At 38.9% G+C, this 13,012-nt stretch overlaps 1 protein-coding gene across 1 annotated transcript; it reads left to right on the top strand.

Annotated features, from left to right (window-relative positions):
- The first annotated feature begins 9,081 nt into the window (after window positions 1–9,081).
- LOC114750544 (peptidyl-prolyl cis-trans isomerase-like) lies at window positions 9,082–12,782 on the top strand. The gene is made up of 9 exons (XM_028939138.1): window positions 9,082–9,351; window positions 10,583–10,701; window positions 10,829–10,883; window positions 11,044–11,132; window positions 11,273–11,297; window positions 11,983–12,021; window positions 12,110–12,230; window positions 12,369–12,481; window positions 12,558–12,782. Exons 2-9 carry the CDS (start codon window positions 10,624–10,626, stop codon window positions 12,752–12,754), a joined length of 717 nt encoding a protein of 238 aa, XP_028794971.1. The 5' UTR covers window positions 9,082–9,351; window positions 10,583–10,623; the 3' UTR covers window positions 12,755–12,782.
- The last annotated feature ends 230 nt before the right edge of the window (window positions 12,783–13,012 follow it).

Here is a 13,012-nt window from a genome sequence, read left to right as displayed (position 1 = left end):
AATTGGCTATCTCCATCAAGAGTGAAGCTGAAAGGACTAGACATTGATGACTTCAATGAAACTGAGATTGCGGCACATGGTAATATCTATCTTTTAGTAGCATTTGATTGAAGCCAAAAATTTTTTAACATTTCATATAATTCCTCATCAAACATGTTTAGTCATGCACACAAACACTATAAAAGAACGATAAGTTCAGTGGGCATCGGAATACATAATATATATTGCAATTATAATGCGGTGGAATAAAAAGAATAAAATTGAAGGTAGGAGAAACTGAAAGGAAAGAAGAAGTAATTTCGATCATTTAATAAAGCAAGCAGTCACTTTCATAGAGGATTCTGTGTTTGATACGTGCCAAAAGCTTGTGTTAAATATAAACACGAAACTTAAAAGTTTTGCGATAGTGTGATGATATTAATTTGTATATACGGCCATGATATGAATATATAATATCTATATATGATGAATGCTAGAACCTTTTCATTTATTATACGCCTCACTTTATTTATATATATTCTCTTGCAGCTAAGCATAGACTTTGGAAAATGGATTGAAATTGTGGATTAAAATGAATCATATTCTGTGCGTCACTTGATTTTGATTGAACCAGAGATTCCACCCCATCCCCCAATATATTCGGTGCAGTGCATGGCATCCATTAATTATGGGATATTTGACATATTTACTTACACAGAAGCAATTCAGTGGCCAGTAGAGAGCCGCAGGTTTACATCATAGACACAGTATTAATACACACACACACACACATGCCATTCCACTTTATTCTGCTAAAGAAACACACAGATTTCTAAACTTTTTGTTAAAGGACTTGAAAATTAATATTTGAAGATTTTTTCTTAGTTTTCTCCATACACAAATTCTGGAAAATTTTGAACAACGAAGAAATGCTGTCCTCCCAATGCGTGCGCAAAGTTGTTGATAATCATAGTAAATTTTATTTGTGGTCCAAGGCTATTTATTTGAAGATATATGATCACACACCTCTTATCAATAGCGATGGTGGTTTCAAGGCTATTTATTTGAAGATAGCAAATGCTGTCCTCACTATGAATTTTCAACGTACTGGGGAGGAGGGGAATATCAGGGGATGGTGGTTTCAATATTTCTACTTGAATGGGACAATCCTTCCTTTATGCTTTTGATGCATGTATTGAAAGGCCTATATAGTATATATCATCAGTGTGGCCGTGCGCACTTGTTATATTTGGATGCCTTCTATAGTATATACCAACGGTTTTCCATTTCCAAATCCAGGCATTCCTTCATTTATTTTACTTTAATAATTTGTTATGGACAGTTTTAAAATTCCTTTTTTATCTGATTTATTAACTTCATATTAACATTTAATAATTTTTCTTTCCTTGTCTTCATTTGTAGAAGAATCAGCTGCCTCAAATTTATTGGATGAAGAGGAGCAACCAAATAAGTGAATAACCAGTAAATGTTGGATTGTGTGCTGCTGTGCTGGATGGATTTGGTTCTGTTATTTTTTGGCTTATTTTCTGGACAAGTGTTTTTGATGTAGTATGGTCATTTCTCATTTGGTGATGGACTTATTGCCTCCTTGGACATTTAGACTGTTTGTTAAGTTTCTTTACGGTTTGAGACCATTTTCCAGTGAAGGGATTTAGTTCTGTTTGTTATTTTCTGCCTCTGGCTTAGTTGTTTTCGTGCTGTCCCATTTATTAAATACTTGAATTATTATCATGATGTTGCTGCCTTGCTGGGTAATAGTTTATTTTTCAATGTATCTTACTATCTTCACAGCATTTTAAAGAGGCCCACAACATTTTAAGGCCCATATCATTTAAAATTCCCTATTAAAAGGCCCACAGCATTTGAAAGAGGCCCACAGCATTTTTTAAAAGGCCCACAGCATTTCCAGAAGCCCCTCAGCATTTTTTCAAAAAAAAAAAACAGAGTACCGGGACAACATCGGGACGGGACGGGACACGGGACAAATTTCTCGTCCCGTTACTATTCATTGGGATGGGACCGGGACGGGTCCGTCCCGGTCCCGTCCCGTCCCGTGAACAGCCCTAATATCAATGAACTAGTCATCCACAGTGTATGAATAACTATATTAACCATATTACAATGATCATCATAATATCTAACAGCAAACAGAAATCACAAGGAAATGAAGAAAAAGCAGAGAAATGTCAGGGAGAAGCATAAATAACCACGAAGGTCCAGAGGAGTCAGAATGCAGAGAGAGAGAGAGAGGATCTTCACCAAAATTCTACACACCCCTGCTCCACTCCTAACGGTTTTTTATTCTCTCAGCTTCCATGATACACGTATGACACGTGTACTTCTTCTTGGACCACCTCCTATCCCACTGGCCGTATGGACTTGGGTTTCCTCTTTGGATTGGGTCGATTTCTCCCCTGCTTGGGCTATGACATTGCCCCCTTGTAAGGCAGCGACCTTGTCCTCAAGGTCGAATTCTGGATAGAATTCTTGGATGTTTGTGACTGATTCCCATGACAGCGAATCGCCATTATCCCATTGCACAAGAACTTGTAGAACCCACTGCATATTTTATTTGATAACCCGACCATCTAACACTGATGTAGGTTGTAACAAAGGGCCTTCCAAGTCGGTCAGCAAAGGCAGGGGAACATATGGGGTCGGACTAGTCCCTTCACACCGTTTCAACATGGACACGTGGAAGACAGGATGAATTTTGGCATTGCTAGGGAGAATCAGTCGGTAACCAACTTCACCTATGTTCTGTGCCACTGGAAAAGGCCCAAAGTACCGAAGTGCCAGCTTTTGGTTCTTGCGTAAGGCCACCGAGTGTTGCCTATAAGGTTGTAATTTCACAAAAACCAAGTCCCCTTCATTAAAATGCACCTCGTTCCGCTTCTGGTCAGCAAAGTACTTCATCCTATCTTGTGCCTTCTGTAAATTATTCCTCAACACCTGTAGGATCTGATCTCGTTGACAAAGGTGTTGGAACAAATCACAGGGTAGCTCATCAGAATAATCAACAGCTAGCAAATGTGGAGGGTCTCTGCCATAAACAGCCTTGAAAGGGGTCATCGCAATAGCCGTGTGAAAAGCAGTGTTGTACGCATATTCAGCCCATGGTAAATAGTCAAGCCAATGTCGTGGACAATCAAACACATAATACTGCAGATACATTTCAAGGCATTTGTTGAGGGCTTTTGACTGGCCATCCGTTTGGGGATGGTAGGCAGAACTCATGGAAAGCTTAGTGCCATGCAACTTAAATAATTGCTTCCAGAACGTGCTCATAAAAAGACGATCTCGATCTGAAACTATTGACCATGGAAACCCATGCAATTTAATCACATTTTGAATAAAAAGTTTAGCAACTTGTTGACTAGAAAAATTAGACTTGAGAGCCATAAAATGAGCATACTTTGAGAGTCTATCAATCACCACCAATATCACAATATAACCATTCACCGAAGGTAATGAAGCAATGAAATCCATGGCTATGTCTTCCCAAATAGCATTGGGTATAGGTAAGGGAGCCAACAAACCTGCCGGGTGTGCTTGTATGTGCTTAGTTTGCTGACAAACTAAGCATTGTTTAACAAAAACAGTAATGTCTCTGCGCATGTTAGGCCAATGGTAAAGTGCAGAAATGCGCTGGAATGTTCTATAAGCTCCAATGTGTCCCCCTATCACCGAAGCATGAAACTTCAGCAAAAGGCGCTGTAACAATTCAGCATTTTCATACAGTACCACTAACCGACCCTTCCAATATCAGAACCCATTTCGGAATGACTATTCGGAAAGTGAATCTGGATTATTTTTGCACTGCTGAATTAAATTTTGGACGTAAGGAGAATCCTGTACTGCCTCCCTCATCATAGTCACCCAATCAGATTGTATTCTAACCAGCAAAAAAAGTAAAGCTCTGGAGAGCGAATATGCAGCCTGGTTTGATTTACCAGGATTATATTCAGCGGTAAAATTGTATCCCATGAGCTTAGGTAGATATGCTTATTGTTTTGGAGTTTGTACCACTTGCCTCTTAAGATGCTTTAAACTCTCGTGATCGGTTCGGATGATGAAGTGCTGACTAAATACATAGTGTCGAAACTTATAAACAGCTTGGGTGACCGCATACAATTATCTCACGGATGCAAATTAGGCTTGCATTCTGGGAGATATTTGTCTCGAGTAGTATGCTATGGGATGACTGTTGTGACTTAGCACAGCACCGATTCCCTTTCCGGACACATCAGTTTCAATGATGAATGTTTTGGAAAAATCTAGTAGTGCTAGTGTTGGAGCTTGAGTAAGAGAATTCTTAAGCCTTTCGAAGGCTATCTGTGCTTCTTGGGTCTAAGTGAATGCATCTTTTTATAACAACTTGGTCAAGGGTTGAGCTATATCAGCATAGTGCTTTATAAACTTTCTGTAATACCTTGAGAGTCCTAGAAACCCCCTGAGCTACGCAACTGTTCGAGGAATAGGCCACTTCAACACTGCTGTAATCTTGGCCGGATCCACCTCCACTCCTTTGGTAGAAATAATATGCCCAAGGTACTCCACTTTAGTTTTTTCGAAAGAGCACTTTGAGAATTTTGCAAACAATCGGTGTAACTCCATTACGCACAGGACACTCTCCACATGATTTAAGTGTTGTTGCCATGTAGCACTGTAAACCAGAATGTCGTAAAAAAAAAAAAGAGTACAAACTTCCTCAAGAAGGGCTGAAATACCATGTTCATCAAAGATTGAAATGTTGCTGGGGCATTTGAAAGACCAAATGGCATCACCAGCCATTCATAGAGACCTTGGTGAGTGCGAAATGCAGTTTTTGCTCTGTCATCCGGATGCATAAGTATCTGATAGTACCCAGAGCATAAATCTAACTTGGTTTAAAATACTGAGCCACCCAATTCATCCAATAATTCGTCCACAATAGGCATTGGAAAAGAATCTTTCACTGTTACTGCATTCAAGGCTCTATAGTCCACGCAGAACCTCCACGTGCCATCCTTCTTTTTTACCAGAATTACAGGAGCCGAGAGAGGACTGCTGCTGGGTTGTATGAGACCCTTTTCCAGCAACTCATACACCATTTTCTCAATCTCAGTTTTCTGACTGAAGGGATATCTATAGGGCCTGACCTTCACTGGTCCCTCCCCTTCCTTCAAGACAATGTGGTGTTCATGGCCCTAGTGTGGTGGGAGGCCTCGAGGTTTTCAAATAAATGGTTGTACCTCTCAATCATTGTTTTCATATCAAGATCTATCTGGTCCTCAAATTCTTCTTGACTGCCTTCTTGCTTCTAACTTACTACACTCATCTACAGCATATAGCATTCTATAATAGCATCAGTATGTACCATTTATTGCAAGTGATTGTACCCAGCTTGTCTTACTTAAGCTTAAGTTATTCCCCTGAGGGTAATGAAATCCCCATTTGGATCATAAAACTTGATGTAGGATTCCTCGATCGTATAATTAGCAATATGTGGCCCCAAAGTTGTGAGCCAAGATACCCCAATCACCAAATCAGACCTCGTTATTGCCAAAACATATGCTGGGAACTCTAATGCATGACCTTGGATTCGCACTCCCAAGTGTCTGATCAAGCCTTCGCCTCTCATAGCATTCCCGTCTCCTACCATCACTTTCACATGCTTCGTTCTTTCCACAGGTAGTCCCAAATGTTGAGCTACCCGTGGGTGTATAAAACTATCAGAGCTTCCGCCATCTAGCAATATCTGCACCTCAGTACCATTTATGGAACCAATAAAACGGATTATGGCCTTTCCAGGAGTACCATGATAAGCTTGTAAAGATAGATGATGGATAGTTGCCCCCTCCTCATCCTCTTTAATAACAGCTTCCGCAGGTTGTATTAATACTGTCGTGGCTGCCCCTTCTTCCTCACTCTCGATAAGCATATACTATTTGTTTGGGCATTGGTGACCAGGAGTAAACTTGGCATCACACGCATAACAGAGGCCCTTCTCACGCCTAATCAACATTTTCGCTGGCGTCATTTTTTTCACAGTTGTTAACGGCTTCGTGGACAGAGTCGGAAGCAGTGGGGGTAAAGAGCTTCTTGTTGCTGTATTTGACCCCTGTGAACCACTGTAGCTGCGTACCCCAGATCCAGCCACACTGGACTTTACCCTGTGCATGTTCGTTGCGTGCTCCTCAACATGATACAGCTTTGCTAACTTGATTGCCTTTTGTAGGGTTTGGGGTTGACGGGAGATGACTTCTCGCTGTATCTCCGCCTTAAGGCCACTAATAAAGCAGTCAATCAGTGCTCCTTTTGATAGCCCTTCAATGCGATTGGCTAAAGCCATGAATTGACGACAGTACTCCTCCACTGAACCGCTTTGTGTGAGTTTGAATAACTTGGGTCTGGGTTGCTCCAATAATGATGGGCCGTATTCAACCTCTATAGCTCTAGTCAATGAGGCCCAATCTTGTATGACCTTTGTTTTCTGTAGAAGTTGAAACCACAGTACCATGTCACCTTCCATGTTTATGGCAACCAATATGATACGGTGTTGATCGGGTATTTCATAATAGTCAAAATACTGCTCGGCACAAAAAATCCAATTCGTTGGGTCTTTTCCATCAAACTTTGGGAAATCCACCTTCACTTGTTTCGTATACACCGTGTGATTGCTCGTGTATAAGGCTCCAGTGTCATTCCTGGATCCTCCAGACAGCACCATCTGACTTAATCTCTCAATATTGAGATATTGCATTTTAGAATCCTTGCTCAACCCAAGTATTGTGGCATTAATCCTTTCAAGCCATGGATCTGGTGCCTTGGTGAACGCTTCAATAGCTGCTTCCAACCTATCGAATCGAGCATTGGAGTTAGCCTCCATTCTATCCAATCTGTTTCCAGTGTTAGCTTCAACTTGCTCAATCCTTTCATTCAATGTAGCCTTGGACTGTTTCATATGTTCCTGCATGCCCTTTACTTCTGCCTGTACATCTTTGAGCCGAGTTGCTTCAGCCATGGTGGCTCTCTCAACGAGAGCACCAAATTGTTATGGATTAACTCTGTCACAACGCAAATGAGTATAATTTGGATATTATTGATATATCAATGAACTAGTCATCCACAGTGTATGAATAACTATATTAACCAGATTACAATGATCATCATAATATCTAACAGCAAACAGAAATCACAGGGAAATGAAGAAAACGCAGAGAAATGTCAGGGAGAAGCAGAAATAACCACGAAGGTCCAAAAAGGAGTCAGAATGCAGAGAGAGAGAGAGAGGATCTTCACCAAAATTCTACACACCCCTGCTCCACTCCTAATGGTTTTTTATTCTCTCAGCTTCCATGATACACGTCTAACACGTGTACTTCTTCTTGGACCACCTCCTATCCCACTGGGCGTATGGACTTGGGTTTCCTCTTTGGATTGGGTCGATTTCTCCCCTGCTTGGGCTATGACAAAGGCCAACAACTCGTCAAATTTGTTGTTCTTGCATTTAAATCCCCCAGGGCCTAATGATCTCAGGAGTATGAACTGGGTAGCGATATTCAAATACAATCAGCCCAGGGACTCTCTTTAATTGTTCGGTTACGATATCCTCAACGCCTCCACGGGCTTATGCCGTAGTTTTAGATTCTACTGCAACTCGTTGATCATCTTCCTACCTCTGGCAACTGGCGTGGATGCTGAAATTAATGCGCTTAAAAGATTATCTTTCCGATTAGGGTCAAGAGGAAAAGAATCTTCTTCCACACCGGAAGAACCAAAGGCCCCATCGTGGTTTGACTTCAGAGCTTCTCCTGCTGTGGCCATCAAATCCTCGAAGCTCTAACTCTAAAATCCCAGCCTTCGCCTCATGACGTAGGACGATCGCTTCGAGCGTTTAAACTTGGTTAAGTGCTTTTGTGCACAACTAACACAGGTGGCAGCGACTGATTGGCTACCTTTACCAACTTGATCTAATTAACTTTATCTAAGTTTTGTCCTAAAATAAATAATTTTTTTTATAATTTTCTAATTGTGCAGAGGACGAATATCCTCTAGACTAATTAACAAGAGATAAGGTGAGAAGGGGCAAAAGTATGGAATGCAATATCCGTTTCTCATAATTGCTCCATTAATTGGAATGTCCTTTTTTCTTTTTAATTTATCTATAATTTATTCTTTGCATTGAGCAAGACATTAAAAACCGGACCAGTCATTGAACTAAATAGAACAGTAAATTAAGGGTCAGTGAGTTAGATTAGAATCAAACAGGCGATCAAACTAGTGAGAAATAAAAACAATAAAGAATAATTTAAATTTTTGTTAAAAACTAAATATTAATTTAACATTTTAAATCACTAATAAATAATCATACACTTACAATTTCTTTCCAATTTTTTCGCAATTTCTTTGACAAATTAAAATTATAATATCACACTGCTAAAACTAATAAATATTCATTCCAATAAAATATCAAAATAGATATATGATAACAAAAAATTCCTCCTTATAGTTATTCAATTAGGTTAATAGCATTTAAAAAATGGTTTTTCTTTCCAAAAGAGCAATTAGGTTAACCCACCAAACCGGTCAGGTTACCAGAGCTAATCGGTTTTAACCGATGTTGATTCAGGGTCACACAGGGTCATTTAATTCTAATATTGATGCTCAACCGAACCGACTACTAGGCCGATTCACCGATTTCCAGTGTGAACCAGCCGGTCTGATCCGATTTTCAATACATGGATGTTTAATGAGAAAATAGACTAACAGCCTGTTAGAACCTATGACCTGGTCAAGCCAAGCCTGTTAAAAAATAAGCACAAACCCAAGTCTTTTTGAAGGCCTGTTCGGCCTACTAGGTCATGTCTCTGAGAGATGAATTTTATGTATTTATATTAGTTGTGTGAAAAAATAGACAGTGAACTCAAGATCTAATAGGTAAGAAGATGATAGCCGGGGAGCCTTACCACTCCACCATTCCGTTTTATTAGTTGTTTGTGGTGCATTATTTACAACTCTAAACACAATTATTTAAGCTAGGAAGAAAACGTTACTCTGCCCTTGGGTTTTTCCCGTGTCTTCGACCCTGGTTCAATCGGTTCAATCCCAGGGCCAGGACCTGGCCGCTCACCGCCTCCCACCTGCCACTCTGATCTCCATCTTGCTCGACTCTCCATCTGGTCTCCATCGTTCTCACTTCTCAGTTCGTGATCGCTGGCGCCGCTCACTCTCTGGGTCCGAGCTCGGACGGTCGTGAGTCACAAGCCACTGCATCGCCAGCGTCTACTCCTCTTGCACTCCAGATCTCCTTCGAATTCATCAATCACAGTCCCAGTCTCCCATATCTATTTTGTCGGTCGTCAATAGGTAGGCTTCCTGTTCCTCGCGCTTTGCCGAGTGATGGCTACACTTTGTTTCTAAAATCTGCAAATTTTAGCTCTCCTCTTCCTCTATTTAGTGCTTTACAGTAACCTGTGGCTATGAGAGAATTTTGCTCTGTAGAATTCTTTTCAAAACGCTAACGACTGTTCAAGGTGTGGATTGAATTTCCAAAAGGGAGTATGATGATCATCGAACGCCTCGCAAATGTCAATTCTTTCATTTATGTCGATTATTCTTCTTCACCCTATCTATCTAATCTTTTACTGAAGCTTTGCTCTGAAAATTCCTTCTCAGTAGTCAATACCACTCAATCCTGATGGAATGCTGCGATAATCCAGCTTATGCCATATGCTTTGTCCAAATTAGGCTATATGTTTGTCCAAATTACGCTATATGCTTTATCCAAACCATCTTAGTTTTGTTGCTGCTGTTATTTTTTACTGACGTGATTCATACTGACCTGGAAGTTTGCTCTCATTATACGTCCTTATGATTCAAATCTAAAAATACTGTCATATGAAGTAACAGGATATTTAACTCACAAATTCATATATAAGCATGATATTGCTGATGTCTTGGGTGCGTACCACTGATAACATCCCTAGTTTAATCCTCATATTCGATTCAAACATTAAAAAACACTAGTCCTATGCCAACTAAGTCATTACTAGAAAGGATGTGAAGAGTGGCCAAAACAGTAAATGAATTATATGTCAATCGTATACAGTGCAATCATATTCTCATATACAATCACGTTCTTATATGCATATATCCCTTCAAACACACAAATGGGAAATCTCCCTTTCTGTTTAGAGTAGGGATCATAGACCATATGAAAGAAATAGTTCAGAGTATCTGCAAATAGAGAGTAGATATGCCAGTTCGTTTCATAGTGTTTTATGAATACAATGCCTTTCGCTTGTCTCTACTTTGATGCTTTATTGATGTTTAGAATATGATTATTTCTTGATTCTTCTTGTTTTCCCTTTAGTTTATTCTTGTTTTTGCAATTTTTTTCCTGTTTTTCTGGCTTTTATATCTACACTTAGTCTCCGAAAATATTCGGACGTGATACAACTTTTTGTTAATATTCAAGAAGTTTTGTGATATGATATGTGCCAGTGTTTGCTTCTGATGTAATATTACATATTATCGTTACATTACATTACATATATCCGTGGTTAATAGGTCTGTTGACTGACTTTTGTGATTTCAGTGGTTTTGTTGGCTTGAGTTCTGAGTCATAAAAGGAACACAATGACAGAGGAGGAGAAACTCCCTGTTTTTATGGACGTCTTTATAGCCGGGATGTACTATGAAAGGATGGTTTTTGAGGTACCCTTTTCGTTTTAGTAATTTTGAATTACAGTGATCGTGCACGATGCAGTTTTTATCGTTTGAATTTTGCAATTTTGACTATGAGAGCAGAAATGGAACCTAACGAATTATTTTGACCTCCCAGCTATTCTATGACATTGCCCCCTACACTGCAGAAGATTTCCGTGCGCTTTGTACAGGTAATAATCTGATTTCTTTAATATCCCCCTAGTAGAACCCTCCTGGATTGCTATTACAGTTTCACTAATTAAACAAGCCCTTAGACATGCTAACTTATTTTGATTTTTATGATTGATGATATGACTTCCCCATTTCTCATTTAATCATCTCTCTTTTCAGGAGAAAAAGGAGTCAGTCCAAATGATACGTTTTTGTGTTACGCAAATTGTTTCTTTCACAAGGTTAAGAAAGGTGGCTCCTATGTGAAGGTATGTACTGGTATGGTTTTAAGCGTATGGTTACTAAGTTGTCCATCTAATAATACTAATATGCTTTTTAATTTCCAGAACAGTTTTCTTTGCAACCTGCTTTCAAGACTATAGATTAATTGCTACTTTTCCTTTTGCAGGGAGGCGCCATAAACTACGAAACTGGTAAGTTTCCTATTGATGCAGTGACCTTAGCATGGCACACTTAACTACTTTCTAAATCTTGTAATTCGATACAATACGTTTACTCACATTTAGTCCATTTCTGTCGATGCAATTTTGAACTCTTTCTAATCACTTTACTAATTATTAAATGAAAGTAGATTCATTTTTTATGCATAGCTGGTATTTCAAGAATGGGCCATGATGCTCATTGATTGTGAGTGATGCGTCATGTCATATATTTTATATTTACATATTGATATGTTGATTTTAAGTAAATTCTGTATCCACTATTTTCAAATCATTTGGGATGTTAAACTGTAGGATTGAATTAAAGACTAGCAATTGAAGATTTTAACTAGATCATTGTTTTTTCCCAATTGAAAATGTTGTGGCCTAATATATATTTCTAAATGAGTGGTTAAATAGTCTTTCTGTTTGGAAATCCTAAGTTTAAATGGTCACTTCATTCTAGATTTAAATCTTCAATTTGTACAAGTTACTGTTTTATTGCTATGTAAATCTTCCATTGAATGATCATAATTACAATTTTGACGGCAGTTATAAGTTTCATCTGGCCGGATGCCTTGTTTGTTATAATCTTCGAAAATTGCCAATCGTCTCTTCTCCTTCCTGGATGTAATGTCTACTCTTACACCTCTACATCACATTTTTAATCATGTTGCAGGGGAAGATGTTCAAAGTGTTTTTGGTCCATATTTCTTTGGTGAGAATGCTAGATCCTAGATTCATAGTTTAAAAGTTCTCAAAATGTTCATTTCGATGAAAAGTTTCTACATTGTGATTTATTTCAGACGATGGGTCAAATAACTTGAAACATGACAAGGAAGGGCTCCTATCTATGCCCAGAAGAGACTTCAGAGATTGCCGTTCTCACTTTTTGATCACATTGAGAGCTGATGAGAGCCTTGACAGGTTAATTTATATGGTTAACTCTTGTTTTGTTTTTTCCCCCCCTTTCTCAACTAGTTGGGGTGTCAATATGAAATGCTTGATGCGCAAACATTCCATTTGTCGAAATTTCTAGTACGCTAATATATTTGGAACTTGTAGGACTCATGTGGTCACCGGGAAGCTTGTGGAAGGCATGGATACACTACGAGAAATCGGACAGACTAGTTTTGACTGGGCGGTTAGAATTGTTGATTGTGGCATGTTATATAATGGTGAGTTTTATTTTAACAATTTTAGTTCTGTTAATGATAATAATTTTGCATAACGTTAACTGAAAAATATCTGCAGCTAGGGATATTCCTCCTGGAGTGATTATTAGGCCTTTGCCGCGTGGAAAGAGGGATGGGGTCTCCTCAAAGGGCAGGGAAAGACGTGAGGGAAGGAGAAAGAGGATAAAGAACGATGATCGGGATGACTCAAAGGGCAAGGAAAGACGTGAGGGAAGGAGGAGGAGGATAAAGGGGGATGGTCGGGATGACTATTGAGATGACTATTGAGGCCAATGTAAATGGATATTATATTATGTTTATTTTGAAAAAGAATGGAATTCTGAATTTTAAAGTAAAATTTTATTAATTAGTAATTATTAGTAATTAGTAATATCCCTTATAAAAGTAAAATTACTTGGTATTATTGAGGTACTGCCTATTTGCTATTTGCTTAATTAAGAACAAATTTCTTTTTTCGAAATTTGATACTTTATGTTCTTGTTTAAATCAGGGTAATATTTGCTATTTTCGAAA

The sequence above is a fragment of the Neltuma alba genome, unplaced genomic scaffold (genome assembly GCF_004799145.2).
Source record: "Neltuma alba isolate B1F8T4 unplaced genomic scaffold, ASM479914v2 tig00006517_pilon, whole genome shotgun sequence".
Lineage (NCBI taxonomy): Eukaryota > Viridiplantae > Streptophyta > Magnoliopsida > Fabales > Fabaceae > Neltuma > Neltuma alba.
Note: the sequence above shows the minus strand (reverse complement) of the source record. Positions and strands in the feature narration are given on the sequence as shown.